The sequence below is a fragment of the Camelus bactrianus genome, chromosome 10, assembly GCF_048773025.1.
Source record: "Camelus bactrianus isolate YW-2024 breed Bactrian camel chromosome 10, ASM4877302v1, whole genome shotgun sequence".
Classification (NCBI taxonomy): Eukaryota; Metazoa; Chordata; class Mammalia; order Artiodactyla; family Camelidae; genus Camelus; species Camelus bactrianus.
Window position 1 is genome coordinate 45,816,371 of NC_133548.1, and position 22,111 is coordinate 45,838,481.

Genomic DNA, 22,111 nt, shown 5'->3' on the forward strand with positions numbered 1-22,111 from the left:
TCAACCTGGTTTCCCACATAATTTTGTAAGGATCAGACTTCTAATCTGCTGACTCTTCACCGAGTACACAACGGGATTCATTAGAGGGGGAACCAGAAGGAAAGTATCAGCTATGACGACCCTAATAAGTGGGGAAACACTTTTGGCAAAGTGGTGAATAATAGCCAAGGTGACAATAGGCACATAGAAGATGAGCACAGCACAGATGTGGGAGATGCAAGTGTTGAGGACTTTGAGACAGCCCTTGTGTGAGGCAATGCTCAGAACAATTTTCAGGATCAGGACATAAGACACAGAAATACACACCAAGTCTAACATAGCCATTAGAGCCACAAGTAATCCATAGATGATATTGACCCTGTTATCAGAGCAGGCCAGCTTCATGACATCCTGATGGAGGCAGTAGGAGTGGCATAGAAGGCTTTTCTTACAGAATTTTAGCCTCTTTAGAATAAAGGGGAAAGGAAAGACCAATAGGATACTTTTCACAGCAAATGCAAGGTCAACTTTCATGACTCTGGCACTGGTCAGAATGGAGGTGTATCGCAGAGGGTTGTAGATAGCTATAAAGCGATCGATGGACATGATGAGAAGAACTGATGACTCCATAGTTGAGAATCCATGAATGAAAAACTCCTGAGCAAAGCAAGCACCAGGGAAAATTCTAGTGACGTTGAACAAGAAGATTCTCAGCATGGTTGGAAGGGAGGAGATGGACAGTCCCAGATCAGAAAAGGCCAGCATGGAGAGGAAATAGTACATAGGCTCATGCAGAGAGGTCTCTGTTTCTATGAAAAAGAGGATGGTGCAGTTCCCCAAGATGGCAATGAGGTACATGAGGCACATTGGGATAGAGACCCAAATGTGAGCATGCTCCATGCCTGGGATCCCAGTCAGGAAGAAGGTAGAGATTTCCACTTCAGAGGTGTTAAAGATGGACATTGCTGGAATATGAGGGGCTCAGGATATAAGTCTCAGAATAGACTTCCTGCAATGGCAGAAATTGATTTGCTTAAGTGTGTATTTGTTTAGCCATTTGATCAGTGAAAATCTCATAGTTATAGTGTTCTACAATAATTCTTAGACTAAAACAAAACATTTAAAAAATATGAACAGAAGCAATATCATAACGTATATTAGTAGAATATCAAGAGAACTGTGAAAATATATTTATTCCACATATATTCCTCAATAGTTGGATATAAATATTTGAAAGGCTTTTCTTAGACTCAGTACACAGGAAGGAAATAAAATTTTCCAGCCTCTATTTCCTACATAATATTTTGTTAGGATAGTGATGCTATATGAATTTGGAAATTGTATACATTGATATAGGTTAGGTTCAAATCAAGAATTTCACACTACAAACGCAGTTGCAGTTTTAATATTTAAACTTTGAGAAATTGCATTCTTTTTCAAAAATGATGATAGGAAAACTGGATTGGCATGGAAAAGAATTAATTTCAAACCCTACCTCATACCATATAAAAATAAGACATATCAAAATATTTATTTATATACAATAGCTAAACAGTAAAACTATTTAAAAGAAACTTAGGAGTAAATCTTTGTGAATTTAGGTTAGGCAATGGATTTATATGGCACCAAAAATACACACCAAAAAAAAGAAAAAATACATAAATTAGGTTTAATCATAATTTTTAAAAGTTGTGATTCAAAAGATACCATCAAGAAAGTCAACAGACAGCCCACAGAATGAGAGAAGATATTTTCAAGTCATACATCTGGATATGCATTCAAAATTTAGAAAGAATCCTTACAAATCAGTGATGAACATGGAAGAGATCCTCCTCATCGTTGATCATCGAGGAAATGTAAGCCAAAACCCCAGTGAGAGATCATTCCACTTCTTTAGGTTAGCTAAAATTGAAACAATAGCAAGTATTGACAAGGATCTAGAGAAAGCTGAACATCTGCACATTGCTGGTGGAATTATAAAATGCTGTGCAAACTCTGGAAGGCAGTTTGATAGTTCCTCAAAATGTCGAACACAGTTACCATATGACCCAGAAATTACATACTTAGATATATTGCTAAGATAATTTTTTTAATTAAGAAACAAGTCAAAACCTGTACACAGCCCAATTTTCCATCAGCTGATGTGTGAATAAACAAACAGTTCTGCCTCCATGCAGTGGACTATTATTTGGCTATAAAAATGAATGAGTACTGATAAATGCAATAGCACAGTTGAACCTTTATAACATTATCTCAGTGAAAGAAGACAGTCACAAAATACCACACATTGCATTATTTCATCTATATAAAATGTTTAGAAGCGGCATCCATAGAGGCAGAGAGTATATCAGTGATTTTCAGGGCCTGGGGAAAGGGATGAATCAGTAGTAGCTGCTAATGGATAAAGGATTTCTTTGGGGGTTGTTGAAAATGATGAAGATAGTTGTACAACTCTGTGAATACACTAAAACCCAAAGAACCATATAATTTAAAATCATGAATTTTATGCTATGTGAATTAAATCTCGGTAAAGTTGTTACTTATTCCTCCTAAATACTTACTTTTATTACTCCTTTATATATAAAATTTACAATATGAAAGTGGCATTATGAAAAGTCACTTGGGTACCTTGATTCCCTGTTACTAAGGTACAGAGTAGACTAGTCTGAATGCTATCTAGGAAAATTTGAGGTTAACTGAGACAGCTGGCCTTCTGCTTTAAGGTAAAAGGTCCATGATTTTAGGTACCAAATATGAAATAGGAATACCAATCTTGGGTCATTTTTAAAAGGGTTCTGCCAACACAGTGAGAACATGGGTTGAGGAATTAAGATCAGTCAACTAAAGGAGAGGCAAAGCTCAAAGGAAAGTAGCACTGAGAGGGTCTAGCTGGTGAGGGGTGGGAGGATGGTCTGTGAAGATTGCAGAGATGTCCTGATGAGAAAAAGGGAGCCTCAAATATCTCCCAGAATTGGAAAGCCTAAGCCATCTTATGGCAAAACTAGTCAAGTAAAATGTTCTCTGTCTACAATTTTTTCTCCTCTGTTCCTATACTCCAACCTCTGAAAGATCATCAGCTGGGTGAAGAGGGAAGTGGTATGGGAGAAAGGGCTAGGAAGACAAACATCTCTTCCCTGTTGGGAAGGTGCTATTTGCAACTGACTTCAGCTTGGAAAAAGTAAGAAATCTTACTTTTGACTGAAGATAGAAGCAGTTCACTAAAGGTTTTAATTATGAATTGTATTTTTTAAATTGAATTGACATCAACACTTTCTTTTACCTAGGGATTACCTAGAATGTTATAGTATCTGCCCCAGTTTATATCAAACATCCAGGAATGGACTACCTACATTTTAAAAGTTTAAAAGTGATAGGAGAAGATACCAAAAAAAAAAAAAAAAATTGTGCCTTTGTTTTTTTATTAACCCCCATGATTTCTGCTTTTTGTCTTGTCATGTTATGGAAGCATTTTTGAACTAGAACAAAATAGACACATAATATTTAGCTGTCAAAATTTATGATTTTATGAGTTATCTAAAGAAAAGGAATTGAAAAGTTAGAGTAAAACTACAGTTAATGTTTTACATTTGTTTGATGATATTTACTGTCTAGGGTGCTGAACATGGTACTTTCCACAATCATACTTAATGGGGCCACAAACTGGGAATTTAAAATTTGCCCTGATTGTAGAATACGCCCTGTGATATGATAAGGGCATAAGGATTTTAGATCAAGGGAAATATTGCTTTCCCGGAAAGGAATTTTTGAGTCCCATTAGGAAAATAAATAATACGGATTTTTTTCTTTGTCATGGGCAAAAAATATGGGACTAAATACTTGTAAGAGTGATCACAGCATAATTCAGGCCAGAAAGGGATGTTCATTGCCACTCTCCTCCCTCTTCATATCTAACTTCCCTCTTAATGCCCCAGTCCACTTCCTTCAATTTCCAGAATATTATGCTGTTTCAAGTCTCTTGCTTTTACATGTGGTAAAAATGTTTTTCCTTTCCTTGTCTGCCTTTATTCTAAATCCTTTCCTGGAACATTTCTTCACCTTCCACCCAAAATAGAATATGCCTTTCTTTATGTCCTTTGGCATGTTTATCATATGAATTATGATCCACTTATTTGACATCTGTTCCTTCTACTCCACTGTTGTCTTTGTATTTTGTACTTACCTGGATGTCCCTTGATGTTTTTGCACATTTGGTTCTCAAGAAGTATTTGTTGGATAAATATAAGCTGTCTTTCTTAACTGGAGACTGATGGAATGCAGGCCTCGAATAAAATGAATAAGGGTAACTGCTACACATGGATGACTGCCTCATCTGGCATCAATTCTTTACCCCAAACCTTGACTTGCTATCTGATCTGTATGAGTAAAGTAGTCCCAGAGGTCAATGTTAGTTACCAGTGAGGATTAAAAGGCAACATTTAAGTAAGAGATACACATTTTAATGTAATTGATGACTGGCTGTCATTTTGTGCTGGCATTAAAGCAATATCATTGATGATAACTTGTTCACATTATTTAAACAGATCGTTAATGTCCCAAAGTGTCAAAAGACACATTGCAAATAAATGTAAGTTTAACATATATGGTTTGCTTTCCTACAAATTTCTAATGACTAGGGAATTGGTATTACCTCATAAAGTGGTATATTCGTCAACTGTTTATTACGCCATCTTGTTCTCTTTTTTACTCTCTCTTGTTCTCTCATGTGTTTGTTTTCCTATTGAAGTATAGTCAGTTTACAATGTTGTGTCAGTTTCTGGTGTACAGCATAATGTTTCAGTCATACATATACATACATATATTCCTTTTCATGTTCTTTTTCAATATAGGTTACTACAAGATATTGAATATAGCTCCCTGTGCTGTACAGTATAAATCTGTTTATCTATTTTATATATAGTAGTATCTGTAAATCTCGTTGTTCTGTCATATGTTACAAAAGTCTTGCAGATTCCTTTTCTACACCATCAGTATCAACTTTTCTACCACTGAATCTTTTTCTAAATATGCTTATCCTCTCACTCTCACAGAAAAATAAAGTATTAAAGTAAACAGACAGGGGATAATAGGCTAAATAGTGAAGAATATGGAGAAAATTCTAAATGTAATTAGCACAAAAGAAGATAAAAACATTATAAGCAACTGATTCAATAGCTATTACATTTATGTTTAGAAGGAACTCACCACTACTATCAGAGGAAGCCGTATGTCTCCACAGTGTCTTTGTGCCAGGTGCCAGGCTTGTCTTCCTGTAATGTTAGTTTTGTCTTCTGTCTTCTCTTAAGAAAATCAGAATAACCCCCTCTTCCCAAAGTCAAACACACTGACTGACGTGCAAAGCCCTGCCCACTTCCTTGTCAGGTACACACACTTCCAGCCTCCTGGTCAGCCCTGCTCCCCACTTAAGTCCAATGTTGCTACCAGGTGGGTTGATTAGCCCCTAAACACACCTGTCATAATGTTCTCTGCTTCCATGTTATTGCTTCAGAAGATAATCTGAAATGAAAGAGTGCCTTGATGCATATAAAGCAATAATTACTTTTTAGTTTTACATGGGGCACCCTAGGAAAGAATTTGAAATTTTTGATATTACAAAACTTGAGCAACATCTGTTGTTGCTTCTGTTTGGAAATCCAGTTGTGTTTTGGTGGGGGGGGGGTTGTTTGTTTGTTTGTTTTGCTCTCATTAGTTTGCTTCCTTGTTTTAACCTTGACTAGTGAACATAAATGAGTTTACAAAATTTAGGTCAAGGGCTAACTATGTAATTAGAGTAATAATAACTCAGTGAGTAGTGTCCTTTTGGTGATAATTTTACTGCTGCTTTTCCTCCTCCCTGTATATGGTATCCCATATAATCATATATAATTTTTATATACATTGACATTAGCTGAATTAATGAAAATTGTATCCTCAGCTTAGAGTCCTCTATCTGAAAATTAAATGATTAAATGGAATTTGTACAAAATTCACCTTTACATGATTTATTAAAATTCATGAACTAGTAATAGGTAGCTTTTTGTTAGAACAGTGAAGTTGCTTTCTTGTTAATTAAGAGAGGAAAATATAAAGATTTAAAACTAACTGAAAGCATGCTGTCTTAGGACAGACTATAGAGAGGAAAACTCCAAATGGTCATTATTGTTTTCTGATTGATAACCACTGCAAATTTAGTGGTCTTGCATTTTAAACAACTTATACTAACAATATATGTAAGACAATAACAATAATGTAAGACAATAACTTTACACTCTGCAATTATGTCACCCCAGAGCGAGGTCCAGCAACCTGACTCTGAATTTCTTTCTGTGATCAGATGATGATTCTGGCCTAGAACCTATTTGATTTACATGGGTTATCAGGACATGAAATTCCATCAATGTTTCTGCAGAAATTGTTGGACTTTTTATAAGATTGGTCTGATAATACCCATCCTAATCACTGGAAGACCGCAGTCAGCTAGTCATAATATGAGAAATGTTGCTTGAGCTGGTACAAAGAAAGATAGCAGCTGTGAACAACAAGAAACTTACCAGCAAATGAGTAGAGAGGTCATCGGTCCACACATCAGAGTAAACAAAAAACAGGAGGTACGAAGTTACCGGAGATTCACTGATGTATAGACACACCAATGTACCCCAACCTACAGCGTCTATTCATGCCTCTCTGATACTTTCCCAGTGGTCCAGAAGCCTCTGTGGAATCCAGCTCAGCAAGCTGTACTCAGAGGGAAAAAAAACTCCCTGAAAGATGAACTCTCAAAGTTGAGTGGAGCAAAGGAGAGTCATTCAGCATCCTATAAAGGGTAAATTCGATCTGTGGACAAATCTTAAGCCTCCTCTGTCTCTCTGGCGGAATTATGCTCCTCTTTTCCATGATTGTGAGTACCATGTGAAAAATCTTAGAGCAGTTTCACAGTGTATAACTGTGCCTTTAGGTATCTATTTCTATATCAAATTCAGAGCTTCTTCACATGCTCGAGTCTCCAGAGTCTCTCCATTCTAAAGCTGATGAAGCTGTAGCTGTGCCACAAGGCCACCAAGCTAAAGAGGCTGCCCAGAAAGCAGTTAACGGAGCCACTGGTGGTCCAGCTGTTTAAAACTGACCAGGGACCACGAAAAAGAAACTCATGCTTCACAGAAGAAAAATACCTAAACATCAAAAGACTTAAATATTGTGGGGAAAAAACATTGCAAAATATAAAATAAATAAAAAAAGGAAAGGAAACTTTGAACCTTATGTACTGAGCAAATGCCAGGTCTAGCAAACATAATGCTAGTCCTAGATTACATATTGATTTAAAAACAACAAAAAAGCTACAAAAAAAATAGTAAAATGTAAAAACAAATTAATGTTTTATAGACCCTGGAAAAAAGAATTTTCAGCAAAGTACAAAAATTTAAAGCATTCCTTTCTTTAATTTTGTAATTCTTTACTGTGGAATAGCTCAGAATGTCACTTCTGTTTTAAATAACAGAATTGATAACTGAGCAAGGAAACGTAATTTGGATTATAAAATTCTTGCTTTAATAAAAATTCCTTAAACAGTGAAAAAAAAAAGATGATATAATCTTTTCTATAGGAACTCTTAATGAATCTACTGTTAGACTATTTAGAATCTACTAAAAGACTATTAGACCTAATGAGACAAACAAAGTGGCAGGATACAAGTTTGATATAGGAAAATCAATTATATTTATATACACTTGCAATGAACAATATAAAAAAGAATTTAATAAAATAATTCAATTTATAACAGTATCAAAAATAGTTAAATATTCAGAAAAAATTTAACAAGAAAGTGAAAAACTTATACTAGGAAAATATCAAAACATTAATGAATGAAATTAGAGAAGATCATCAAAAATATTTTTTAAAAAAGATCTTTAAGACAATTTCCATTTATTAGTGGGAAAAATCCCATGTGAAGAAATAAGATTTAACCATGTTAAGATGGCAGTACTTCTCAGCTGATCTACAAATTCAATAAAATCCTTAACAAAATCATAGTTGACTTCCTTGTGCAAAATGACAAGCTTATTCTAAACTTCTTATGAAATTGCAAGACACAGAATGGTGAAAAACAATCCTATTAAAGAAGAATAAAAAAAGACAACTCACATTTCCAGATTTCAAAACTTACTGCAAAGCAACTGTGATCAAGACAATTTAGTTCTAAACATAAAGATAGACAAAACATATCAATGGAATAGAATTGAGACTCTAGGAACAAATGTATATATGTATGGTCAACCAATTTTCAACAAGGATGCCAAGACCATTCAATGTGAAAACACCATTTCAATAAATGCTAGGAATACTAGATAGCTGTATGCAAAGGAAAAAGAAGATTACACCATTTCAAAAATGAACTAAAAATAGATCAAAGATATAAATGCAAGAGATAAAACTACAAAACTTTCTTAGAACAAAATGTAAAGGTAAATTTTTATGATCTCAGATTTGGCAGAGGTTTTTAATATATGACACCAAAAGCATGAACTACAAAAGAAAAAAAAATGGACTTCATCAAAATTAAAATATTTTGTGCTCCAAAGGAAAGGATACCACCAAGAAAGTGATATGACAACCCAGGAAATGGGGGAAAATACCTGCAAATCATATATGATAAGAGCCTTATATCTAGAATATATAAAATAATAAAAAGACAAAAAAATTTTCAATGGTCAAGGGACTTGAATAGACACTTCTCTTTTTTTATTGACGTATAACCAGTTTACAATGTTGTGTCAATTTCTGGTGTACAGCATAATATTTCAGTCATACATTTACATACATATATTCGTTTTCATATTCTTTTTCATTATAGGTTAATACAAGATATTGAATGTAGTTCCTTGTGCTATACAGAAGAAACTTGTTGTATATCTATTATATATATATATATACATATATATAGTAGTTAGTATCTGCAAATCTTGAACCCCCAATTCATCCCTTCCCACCCTCTTCCCCCTCTGATAACCATAAGTTTGTTTTCTATGTCTGTGAGTCTGTTTCTGTTTTGTAAATAAGTTCATTAATATCTTTCTTTTTTTAGATTCCACATATGTGATATCATATAGTATTTTTTTCCTCTTTCTGGCTTACTTCATTTAGAATGACGATTACCAGGTCCATCCATGTTGCTGCAAATGGCATTATTTTATTCTTTTAATGGCTGAGTAGTATTCCATTGTATAAATATACCACAACTTCTTTATCCAATTATCTGTGAATGGTTTCCATGTCTTGGCTATTGGAAATAGTGCTGCTATGAACATTGGGAACATTGGGGTGCATGTATCTTTTCGAATTAGAATTCCCTCCAGATATATGCCCAGGAGTGAGATTGCTGTATCTATTTTTAGTCTTTTGAGGAATCTCCGTACTGTTTTTTTTCCATAATGGCTGCACCAAACTACATTCCCACCAACAGTGTAGGAGGGTTCCCTTTTCTCCATACCTTCTCCATCATTTGTCATTTGTGGACTTCTCAATGATGAGCATTCTGACTGGTGTGAGGTGATACCTCATTGTAGTTTTGATTTGCATTTCTCTGGATAAATAGTGATATTGAGCATTTTTCATGTGTCTATTGGCCATTTGTGAATACACAGTTTTTAAGGAAATGATACAAATAGCCAAAAAACACATGAAATGATGCTTGACATTATTGGTCATCAGTGAAATGAAAATTGAAGCCACAGTGAAATATTATTTTATACCCACTAGAACAGTTAGAATAAAAGAGTCAAATAAGAACAAGTGTTAATGAGGATATGGAGAAATTAGAACCCTTATACACTGCCAGTGAAAATGTAAAATTTAAAACTACTTTAGAAAAGTCTGGCAATTCTACAAACAATTAAAAATTCGAGTTACTATATAATCCAGTAATTCCACTCTGAAGTAAATAGCCAAGAGAAATGAAATTACATGTCCACACAAAAAATATATACAAGAATATATATCTCAACATTATTGATAGTAGCCAGAAGGTGGAAATAAACCAAATGTTCATCAACTATCTGAATGATAAACAAAATGTGTGATACACATTTTGATGAGTTTGAGGATTTGGGGAGTGATCAAGGAAAAGGTTTGACCACAAGATGGCAGTAGCACACACTGAGATTTCTTGGGCAGCACTTTGACAGCTTGTATGGTAGGGCAAGTCCCACACAGCAGGAGACTTTCCAGAGGTAGTGGCCAGTGCCATCACTCCAAGGGGAAAAGGGCAAGGAAAATCCTGGAGCAGAGGGTAATTAGACAGGGGCATATGTTTCTTGATATTATCTTTCAGTGGCATGGAAGGTAGTCTCTGGGTCAGAGAGCCCTGGAGGGCAGCAGTGATTTGGAATCTTTTATAATCCCAGGGTTTGTCTTATCTATAGCTAGCAGAAGTTGGGTACAGTTTTGTGAAGTATACCAATCAAGCAGTTTCTTTATGGTTGTCATTGTGTCTGTTTGGAATGTATTTGAAGCAATTGAATGTGAAGCATTTCAATTTGGTGCCAATGGGCTTGAACTCAAGGTCCTATTTGTTGAAGAAGTAAACAATATACAGATCAATGTACAGGGGCTATCTTTAATTCATTTACATAACACCATAAAGTGAAATGTTATTCAGCCATGAAAAGAACCAAAGTACAGATACAGGCTACATCAGTATGCTAAGTGAAAGAAAACAGCCACAAAATACCACATTATTATTGCATTCATAAGGAAGTCCAGAGTAGGGAAATCTATTGAGCCAGAAAGTAGATTTATGATTCATCAGGACTAGACGGAGGATATGGGATAGAGGTGATAGCTAGTGTGTGAAATTTTTTTGAGAAGATAAAACAGTTGCCTATTTTGATGATTACACATATCTGTTAATATATTTAAAAACAGTGAATCGTATACTTTAAATGGGTGAGTTGCATAGTGTGCAAATTATATCTGAGAAAGCTGTTAAAATTTTAAAATGTAATAAAACAGTACTTAGCAAACTAGGCCCCTAAAAGTATGTACTTTTTAAATAAAGGAATGGAGAAAGATATACCATGCTAATGCTAATTAAAAGAAAGCTGGAAAAGTTATATTAATTTCAGAAAAGACATACTTTAAAATGAGAAAAATTATCAAGGATAAAGAAGGGCATTACGTTTTGATAAAGTGATTTCCAAGAAAACAGAACAAATCTTAATATTTATGCACCTAACAACAAAGCATCTAAATACCTAGGGTAAAACTGAAAGAATAACAAGGAGAAATAGAAATCCATCATAATATTTAGAGCCTTTAACATCTCTCTTTCAGTAACAGATTAAAAGCAAGCAGAAAATGGATAGAAATCTGGGTCTCAGAAGTGTCCCTACTACTCAGAGAAGAAAGACCTCTGTAGGTTCCTAGACACAGAAACATTATTGTTTCTGGATTATCTGAGAGCTACCCAAATCAATTCAATTATTTTGGCCCAAGTTGCCTTCCTTTCATACTTCTGAAAGTGTGCTGAGATTCATTCAGTTATCATTTTCTTTTGATAGAAGTCTTTCCTGCTGGAAATATTTTTTTTTTCTCTCTTAAACAGAAAAATTTTAAATGCTTTAAAAATATTTTCATTTTAAGGTCCATTTTTGTGGGGAAATATTGTTGATCTAGACTACAGAGTCTATATTAGCACTTGAGTCATCTTGAAATCCACTTTTTTTTCATAAATTGAGGACCTTCTGAAGTATAACCAATAACTTCACTAGATGGTTGATGTGGTGACTCTTTTAGTTTCACAAACATTGATTGCTAATTATTAAAAGGAAAGTTATAGCTCTGCTAAATAGCCTAACCTGGGTTTAGTGACAATATTCTCTAATATGTCAACATGAATATAGAACAAAACCATGCCTTTATTCTCTATACTGAAAAGATACAGATTGCTATTACTGAGGTTTCTATCTAGTATCTTAAAATATTATTGATAATATTTCAATTCAAATATCTACGTTAGTATGAAATACTCTCACTAATATAAAAGTAGGGGAAGAAAAGTTGTGTTTTAGGGTCTCTTTCACCTAAACTTTCTGTTGCTTGAATTTCTTGAGGATTCTGTCACGAATCTGCTTGGTCTTGACACTGTAGACAATGGGGTTCATGAAGGGTGGCACCAGCAAGTAAACATTAGCCATTAGCACATGGACAATTGGGGAAGCATGCTTCCCATAGCGATGGATCATCGATAACCCAATCATTGGTGTATAGAAGGTGAGTACAGCACAAATGTGGGAGATGCAGGTATTGAGGGCTTTCATCCTCTCTGTCATGGAGGCTATACTCAACACTGTGCCAAGGATGAGGATATAGGAGAGGAGGAGGAGCACTGAATCAAGTCCCATGGAGCAGATGACCACCATGAGGCCATAGATGCTGCTCACTCGACGGCTGGATACAGTTGTCTTTATAAGATCTTGGTGCAGGCAGAAGGGGTAGGAGAGAACATTGACAGGATGATATTGGAGCTTCTTTAGGAGAAAGGAAGCTGGAAAGACCAGAGCCAAAGCCCTTCCAGCAATTACCAAAGCAATCCCAATGATTACATCATTGGTTAGAATGGTTGCATAGCGCAGGGGCTCTCGAATTGCTACCAAGCGGTCAAAGGCCATGGCCAACAGCACAGCTGACTCAATAATTGAGAAAACATGAATGAAGTACATCTGGACCAGGCAAGCATTGAAGGAGATCTCCCGGGCATGGAACCAGAAGACACCTAACATGGTAGGCAAGGTTGTAGTGGATAGGCCCAGGTCAGTAAGTGCCAGCATTGATAGAAAGTAATACATTGGTTGGTGGAGGGAAGGCTCAGTTCTGATGATAAATAGAATGGTAATGTTCCCTGCAGTGGAGGTGGCGTAAACCAAGAAGATGGGGAGCGAAATCAAGCCATATCTGCTTTCAAGGCCTGAGAGGCCTGTCAGGAGGAAGCGAGGGTATAGGGCAGAGCTATTGAAGACAGACATTGTGCTGATGGAAGTACCTTCAGTCTATATGGGGAGACAAGAACATGGGACAATTAGGGTAAATGTCAGTATTGCAAAAAGAAGCAATGCTCTGATGCATGCTGCTCCATTTACTGTTTTCAATCATGCCTCTGCTCATTATATATAATTACCACCTGTATTATTTTACCAATTATTTTACTCTTTATTGCACATTTATTGAGAACATGTTTTCTTAAAGGAAATCTGGTAGTGTTAAATATAAAGAAATATACAAGAAATGCCTTCAAATATTTACAACCTAGTGGATAGAGAGTGCTAAAATTAAAATAAATCATTAGTTTAAGGCAAGGTCCTTTAAAACACAGTAAGAGAAAACCTGACCCTAGGAGGTCAGGGAAGATTTACTGAAGGTAATTCTTGAATTAAGTCTCAAATGACAAATATGAGTTAGATAGAAACAAAAGGCTATGTAAGACATTCTGTGCTGATTGACACCCCTGTAAATGCAGAAAGATATTAGTATTACAAGTGTAAGTGAATATATTTCAGCAAAGGTATAAGGTAGGGTGGCTCTTCAGATGGTTGTTGGAGCTAAGACTGAATAGAAATGGATCAGAATTTCTGAGGGAACTAATGTATAAATATAAAATGCTTGGACTTAAATCTTAGAAGACACAAGATAGTCATTCTAACAAAAAGTAAAGTATTTGATCAGATTTATATTCTATCACTGTCAAACTACAATCAATGTTAAGAATGGTCTAAATGTAGACAAAAGAGAAGGCAGGGAAATCCTTTAAGAGGCTGTTAGAGTAATAACTTAAAAACAAAAGGATGAAAGCAAATGTAATAGTGGGTATGATAAAGGATAAATAGACACAAAAGTTATATGGGGAGAAAAAAAAAAACCCAAAATAATAGTTATCACATGCTGAGAATGAGAAAAGGAAAGAAACCCAGGACAAGTTATTTGGTAGATTTTGATGTCATTTATTGAAACAAACAAAAATTCAGGAGGACCTGCGTGAAAAGTTGGGGAAACTAGAGGGTAAAATTAGGATACATTTGAGGTATGTGTGTTGAGAAGCCAGTGGTATACTGGGCTTCATAGAAGGTTGTCAAAAGGGAAGTTACCCCTACTAAGAGAATTTGAAAAGATGCCTCGTAGAGCAAGGAGAGAGAGAGAGAAAAAAAAAAAATGTTCCTAGGGGAAAAAAATCGAAACTACCACAAAAGGAACTCATGGCATGTTATAAGAAGAGTGTAAGAGCCTCAGTGCTTGGGGCTCAGGTGCTCAAGAGATGGAACGCACTGTAGGCCACACAAGAGGCAGAGTTTACCCGGGGCTGGAGAAGATGAGGCATTGTGGTGGGAACCATGGAGACTCCCATTACTTAGCAACATGCTGGCCATCCAATTCCTGTTACTCTGGGCATCAAACAGCGATAAAATTTTTCACTTAGCATATTTGCCAAAATTCCCAGAGTTTTCCCCAAATTCATATGGCCCCCAATCTATTTTGTTCCATTAATATATAATTATACTTTATAGTTTCCTCTGACATACTTTTTTAAAAAAACTAATTTCTTAACCCTCCATGGGGGTCATGGTAACTTTTCCAGTCTGACACCACTTCTTCTTTCTTTTGAGGAGCGGATTCAGTAGGAAGAATTCTTTATATATTCTTGTCCTGTGATTTATGTACTATACTAATCATCACATAATAGGCAGTACTGGTCTTCATACACCTCCCTTACCTTCATCGCTTTTTTGGTCACAAACTTCTCCTGTCCCCTTAATCAACATGGAACAATAACTGCCATCACTTTAGCTCTTGCACACAATTATTTTCTTCTTTCTTGATACCCTTCCTCAAATCTTTGAATACCTTCAGAAACTCCACCCTGCCCAGGTATGCCAGGTCTTCCCCTTTAGATCACTTTCTCCTACTTCTTCATAGAAAAGTCTCTGACTTAGGATATTCATAATCCTTTTTCCATATAGGAGTCTATTGGCTATAGCCATAAGCACTCTGCTTTCGGTGGCTGCTCCTCTAGGGTCACAGAAATTCTGATGATAAATGTCATTCACATCTCCATCACTTTGGAGAGATGAATAAATCTCTTTGAGCAAACTAGGAATTGTATTTCTTATAATATATATATGTATATATATATTTAAGAGACTTAAGAAAATATATCTAATTTTGTCACAGTGTCTGAGATCTAGGAGATACTTTGGGCTTCAGTGAAGCAAAATGTTAATGGAGATGCTGAAGTAGCCATAATCTTAAGCACATCAGCCCTGTACCACAGTGATCCAAAAGCGGGTATGACCTGGAGTGCCCAAGTTATCACTTGTTAAAGATGTTACTCCTCAGGGCTTCTCTTCAGAATTATTTTGCCTAATTCCCTTTTTGGCCTGTAATATTGCTAAGTGTGTATAATTTACTTGAGAATGAGATAGAGGAGGTATTCAAATCATCATCATCATCTTCATCATTATTTTTAACATTACAGTTTTTAGTTAATATCAGATAGCAATGATTTCAGAGCCCAGAGGTTTTAATACATGGATTCCCATTATATGTACTATCTATGCCTGGACTTGAGTTTACAGTGGCATCCATCCCAGAGCTCTCCTGAGTAGCTTTGAAGAGGATAGTATGGCCCCTTCAGGGAAATGGCAACCCGCACCTCTAACCTATCCCAAAACAGTGATTTCACAAGAGCAATGGTTAGTCCTACCTGTTGACTTTCCTTTCTATTTCCTGAATTCTTCAAATATATTGAGTATTAATCTGTTACTCATACTTTACACCTCAGAAGCCTTCCGTCAGGATAGATAGCCATTTATCTTGCTGTAGGTTGGCTGGGTCTCCAGTCTGCAAAGCATAGCGTTTCTTGTAGGTAGAGAAGCTCACTGAAATTGGGCATAAGAGAAGAATCAAAACCACAGTGGATCCTAATGCTGATAGTTCTTCAAGGAAGCATGGGTGTGACCAAGTGGGACATCCGTTTCTCCTTCAGCAACTCCAGGGCCAAGATAGGATATTTTTGGGTTCAGCATCTTTGATTCTATCCAGCTAGGTGCTTTATCAGCACTACACTTCTGTGCTTTAACTACTGTAATCTGCATGTCTCCTTTTGACTACTCCATTCCTTCAGGACCAATCTTTTTCTTAATGTGACCTCTAGGGAAGATAAATAATGTCATGGTCATTGGAAGACTGTCTTCTGCTCAGGGAAATGAGGTGATCACGCCAAATTTCCAATCCCAGGGTAATATAAAGGCAAACAGCATGAACTCTAGAACCATGATAGGAAGGAGCAAGGACTGTAGATCTAGAGGCCCTTATCTTTGGATCTCATTCTGGCATTCCTTGACTTTGTAACCTGGAAAATATTACTTAGCCATTTTTGCCTCTGTTTCCTTATGTATACAATGATTGCATAATAATTTTATCTGTCTCCTATTTTTTTAATGTTAAATGAGTTAGTATATATATATATAGCATTTAGAATATATTAAATACTGAATAACAAATAATCAGAAGTTGATTATCTGTTCCTTTGATACAGATTTGTTATTAAAGTATTTATTCATAGTATTCTGCCAGTCTATCAATTCACTGACCCTGTATTTTGTGCCCTGACCTTAAACTGTTTTCAAAAACCCTGGCAAGTATTTTCAAAGAATACATCAAATTTCGTAGCCATTAAGTAATTAAATAGTAAGACTAATTTCTCTGGGTCTGGTCTCATGACTATCAGGCAGCCTTTTAACCATGATTTAGATTTCCATGTATACTTATTTTCAGAAAGGAAACTCTCTTCCCTTGGGAAGTATGCATCTAGTTTAGAAAAGCTGCATTCCACATATTAATTTAACATGTTGACATTCTAACATATCAAATGGGTTTGGTTTGGGAGAACTAGCTCTCTTATCTTATTAGTCATAAAATATTAATAAGACTGAAATAGTCTAGGGAAAATATAAATAAGAAAACCAACTGATAATCTGTCTGATATTTTTAAACTCTTTTTACCTCCATCTAATTCAGTAAGTTTTGGTTAAATGATTAGTTGCTTTGTTCATTTTTTTCTTGAAGATTACTAATTCCTTATTCCTAGTATTCCAGGATAACATAATTTTCCCAAATCTTGTTTAATATCTTATTTTTCACATATCATTACCATATATTTCCATAGCTACATTCATCTTTCTCTTAAATAAAATTTTATAAGCATTGTTCACTGAGCTGATGAGGGAATGAATAGGGCAATGTTCTATCTCAGAATAAGTTTTCTTTACCAAAGAAAACTATTTAAATGTATTTAAGGAGAGCAGTTGATATTTATTTTATATTTAAGTGTCATCCATACTTAAATTATCTTTAATTAATTCACATTATAAAGGAATTAGGATAGTGTCAGTGTATGTATACGTGTGTGTGTGTGTGTGTGTGTGTGTATGATAGGAAATCTGGGAAGCTTTCATTTTCTTAACATGATATGTTCACAGGAACACAAGTTCATCATTGATCTTGGTTCAAAGAGTTCATGTGGAGGGTGTGTGAAAGTTGACAATGGAGAGTGATACGGCTTAAAATGTGTGACTTAATGAAAACTGGTTATTACATGGAAAAGTATTTGAATTTCATATCCTAATACTGAGCATTTCTTAACTCTTCTTATTGGCTGTTGGAGTTCGTTTTGTTTCCTGAGTCAATTTGTTTATTGAACATAATACAGGCAGCAGGAAATAGAAACCATGGCTCTTTTCCTCAAGGCACTTTATTTGGGAAAGAGCAAACTTTCTCTGAAATAAACTGGTGCTATACATCCAAAATTGGGTATCAAAAAAAAAAAAGATTAAAAAAAAGGCAAACAAATAAATAGAACAGAGAGAAATTTGCATGTGAGACATATTCAAAAGTTCTAACACATAGTGGAGAAGAATAAGAGAAGAGAACCATTTCATTAACTCTTTAACATTAAGATCATGCATTCCATTTTTTTATATATACAGTATTGAAAATAGTAATTGCTACAATAGGTATTTGATACTTCTCAGTATATTTTTTTACTAGATTCATGAATAAGCAATAGTATTTATACTTACAACTATTTATGAGCACTCATGACAGCTGGGGAATACCAGCCCCATAGTGATGTGTTAGAATAGCAGTCATGACCCCATGCTTAAAAAATTTGTAATACAGCTGAAAAGAAAGTGAATATATATAAAATAATAAAATGTCACCAACAAAAGCATATGTGTAAATCATCTTAATGAAGAAGAAAAAAGTAATGGATTATCAACAATAAAAGAATTGAGAAAGAAGATATTAAAGATCCACACAGACATGTAGCACAAGAGGAGAAAATGTTATTAAGAGATGAGGATGGTTATCATGCACAACTCCCAATCTACTCATAGATGAAGACATGAAATCCTGAGCTATAGTACTGAGGAGGAAATGTACACATTTGCCCAGATGTTTAGATATACACTATCAGGCTTTCTTGGGCAACTCCTGTGTGTCTGTCTCAGTATTTGCTGGTGAGTTGAAGAAGCAGATAGATCTACAGTGGCATTGGGAGAAAGAACACATCACCCAGTGATGAGGTGAAGACTTATTCCATACCCAACAGGACAGAAGCAGTTCAAAGTCCTTCTAGGAACTCAAGTTCCAAACTTGCCCTAAGAATCCATAAATATTTTCATAAAAAGTTATGACATTTTGGCATGAGAAACAAAATATGGGCAAATGTATTAGAAAAAGAGAAGTTGATTTCTGAGTTTAGGTCATAAACATGAGAAACTATGTAAACATAGTTACATAAGGAAAATATTGCTATTATCATTAATAACAATGTAATAATATTAACAAAATGTACAGTTTTCAAAAACAATCTCTTTTACATACATTGTCTATTGTATGCTTCATAATTATCTTGGGGCTAGAAAAGGCCATACTTACAATTTGGCTATGAAAAAATCTGAATCTCATAAGGATTGATGGTTAACTGAGATCACATATCTAGGAAGTGAAGAAATTAGACATTTAACCAGATGATCAAGCTTCAGATAGTTTACTTCTCATCTACTCAAACAGCTGCCCCAAGATCTTTTCAGTGGAAAACCTGGAGGATAGAGGTTACTTAAAGCTTCCTCCTTAGTCCAAACTTGCGGAGAATTCCTAGACGAATCTGCTTTGTCCTGACACTGTAGACAACAGGGTTCAGCAATGGGGGGAGAAGCAAGTATATGTCAGCCATGAGGATGTGGACAATGGGAGACAAATACTTCCCAAAGCGATGGACCATTGATACCCCAATAACTGGCACAAAGAAGATGAGTACCACGCAGATATGGGATACACATGTGTTGAGTGCCTTTAGCTGTTCTTCACGAGATGCAATGCCCAGCACAGCCTTCAGAATTAGGACATAAGAAAGAAGTATAAAGACTGAATCCACACCCAGTGTGGCAATAACTACACACAGTCCATAAACACTGTTGATGCTGGCATCCGAGCAGGATAGTTTCAGAACATCCTGGTGCAAACAGAAGGCGTGGGAGAGGGCATTGATGTGGCAGTAGTGATACTGTCTCAGTAGCAAAGGTGTGGGCAGTACAACTCCCATGCTTCTTAGCAAGCAGGTCAAACCAATCTTGCCTATTACACTGTTGGTGAGGATGGTGGTGTAGTGCAGTGGACGGCAGATAGCAATGAAACGGTCAAAGGCCATGGCCAGCAGCACTGAGGACTCCAGGAATGTGAATGTATGGATGAAGAAGAGCTGAACATAGCAAACACTTGCCCGAATCTCCCGAGCATCCAAACATAACACAGCAAGCATGGTGGGAAGTGTGGACAAGGACAAACCTAGGTCAGTTAGTGCCAAGATGGAAAGAAAGTAATACATGGGCTGCTGGAGGGAAGACTCTGTCCAAATGACAGAGAGGATGCTAACATTACCAATAAATGCTAACAAGTATGCAAGACAGAATGGGATTGAGAGCCAGGAATGAACATACTCTAGTCCAGGAAAACCCCTCAGAATAAATATAGGCTCCATAGTATCATTGTTACTCCAGACCACCATGGTGACCCTTGGCAAAGAGTGAGGAATATTTTCTGTTAGCCTTTTTTGTCCCTCAGAGTCATCCCTTGTGAGCATAAGTAGAGCAGTCAGGATACATCTTTCCTCTAATCCCGCTGAGGAAGGAAGGAGTTACAGTTCTTAGGTAAGAAACATTTCCCGGTAGTAATGAGCACCAAATTCTAGAGCAAAAGTGTGTACTACAGAAATCTGGTCATTTCTGACAAGAACTTTGATGGCTTTGCATTGAGGACACTAAAAAATTTAAGCAGCAAAAGATTAGAGAAAGAAATCTTTACTATGTATTATAAAATTACAAACAGAGAAAAGTCAGAGTAAATGTCTCTGGATTTGCATAAGCTTCCAGCCAGTAATGTTCTTGAGTTAACCTTGATTGTTTCTAGGCTATCTTTTAATTCCTGACAACAGAATTTGTCCTAAGGACTCAACATAATTTCGCTTCCTACTTATTTAATACTTATACATACTTATATAATAATTTATAATGTTAAAAATATTTAATATTTTAATAAAATTCAGTACCCATTATATGAAAAGAGGGCATGAAAAAGAATATATATATATATATATATATATCATAAGGTCACAATGTAACTATTAAAGCTCTTCCTATCTGCCTGCACACAAAATAATATTAAAATAAAAAATGTATATATTTAGTTTAGACATCTATTATATATTATGTGTCTTAAATTAGTAATAATGTGTAATATATCCACTTCATTTCTATTTGTCATTTCTTGCTTATTTTTTCTCTCAAAATGAGGCTGATACATAATCACATTTTTAAAAATATTCAATAAAATATTAAACGTTTTTCTAATTTTTATGCCCCTTTGCACCTACCTCCTTGAACCCAAAACAATCTCATAAATGCAGCTCTAAGTACTCACCATCAGTGGCTCTCAGAAACAACCAAGTTCTTTTTCCCTTTTGAAAATGCAATTCTAACGTCTGGCTTTACTCTCCTTGAGCAATCTTCATTGCGATTGCCTCTGCTAATGCTGTCCTTGCTGTACCCCGTGTTGATGGCATTGGGCACAGCAGCTAAGCCCTATGGGATTCTCTGTCCCTTCAGTTCTCTGTTTCCTTATGTTAGCTGTGTCCAGCCCCATTGACTGTCCTGGAGAAAATTCTTCACTAATGTGCTCCTTTAGTGTCTAGACTTCATTGACTTCAGATACCTTCACTGCAATGTCTCAGCATCTCTCTCATTCTTCCTATAGACACTTAGTCTCTAACCACTAAAAAACTGAAAGTTCTCAAGCTAAACAGTCTGTAATTCCAATGAGGACTTTGGCTTAGCATCTGTACCTGAGAAACAGAAGGAAATACCCAGCCATTCTCAGAAGGATTTGCTGCTTTCTCCCTTTTTCCTCCAGTCTGGCCATCCCCATCCTCTAAGAGTCTGATGTCTCTCTGGTACTCTTCTCCAGCCCCAAGCAGGCTACACTGAGCTTTAACTGGGACCCCTGGCTTGGATGAAGCAGTCAGCTACTCACTGTCTTCTGCATCTACCAGGCAGAATACTTGCTCAACACATTTATTTTTCTTTACCTCCAAGCAACACTTCTTTCCTAGTCTTCAGAATTTACTAAAGCCCTAGTTGACTTTCTTTGTTTTTATTGATGTATAGTTGGTTTACAATGTTGTGTTAGTTTTGGGTGTACAGCAAAGTGATTCAATTATATATATATATATATATATATATATATATATATATATATATATATATATATATAATTTTTAGATTATTTTCCATTATAGGTTATTTCAAGATATTGAATATAGTTCCCTGTGCTATACAGTAGGTCCTTGTTTTTTATCTATTTTATATATGGTGGTGTGTATATGTTAATCCCAAACTCCTAATTTATCCCTCCCCTACCCCTTTCCCCTTTGGTAATAATAGTTTGTTTTCTATGTCTGTGAGTCTATTTCTGGTTTGTAAATAAGTTCATTTGTGTCATTTTTTTAAGATTCCACCTATAAGAGATATTTTAT

At 35.6% G+C, this 22,111-nt stretch overlaps 3 protein-coding genes across 3 annotated transcripts; all 3 read right to left on the minus strand.

Moving 5' to 3' along the window:
• Positions 1-942, minus strand: LOC105067237 (olfactory receptor 51A7-like). The gene has a single exon (XM_010952711.1). The coding sequence runs from the start codon at positions 940-942 to the stop codon at positions 1-3; it is 942 nt and encodes a 313-aa protein (XP_010951013.1).
• Positions 943-12,050: 11,108 nt separating this feature from the next.
• On the minus strand, positions 12,051-12,995 carry LOC105067218 (olfactory receptor 51G2-like). The gene has a single exon (XM_010952694.2). It carries the CDS (start codon positions 12,990-12,992, stop codon positions 12,051-12,053), a length of 942 nt encoding a protein of 313 aa, XP_010950996.1. The 5' UTR covers positions 12,993-12,995.
• Positions 12,996-19,141: 6,146 nt separating this feature from the next.
• LOC105067219 (olfactory receptor 51L1) lies at positions 19,142-20,089 on the minus strand. Its single transcript, XM_010952695.2, has one exon. The coding sequence runs from the start codon at positions 20,087-20,089 to the stop codon at positions 19,142-19,144; it is 948 nt and encodes a 315-aa protein (XP_010950997.1).
• Between the last annotated feature and the right edge of the window lie 2,022 nt (positions 20,090-22,111).

Excerpts from the sequence above, each read along its gene's own strand:
- LOC105067219 (XM_010952695.2), bottom strand. The coding sequence starts at position 20,089 with ATGGTGGTCTGGAGTAACAATGATACTATGGAGCCTATATTTATTCTG.
- LOC105067218 (XM_010952694.2), bottom strand. The coding sequence starts at position 12,992 with ATGTCTGTCTTCAATAGCTCTGCCCTATACCCTCGCTTCCTCCTGACA.
- LOC105067237 (XM_010952711.1), bottom strand. The coding sequence starts at position 942 with ATGTCCATCTTTAACACCTCTGAAGTGGAAATCTCTACCTTCTTCCTG.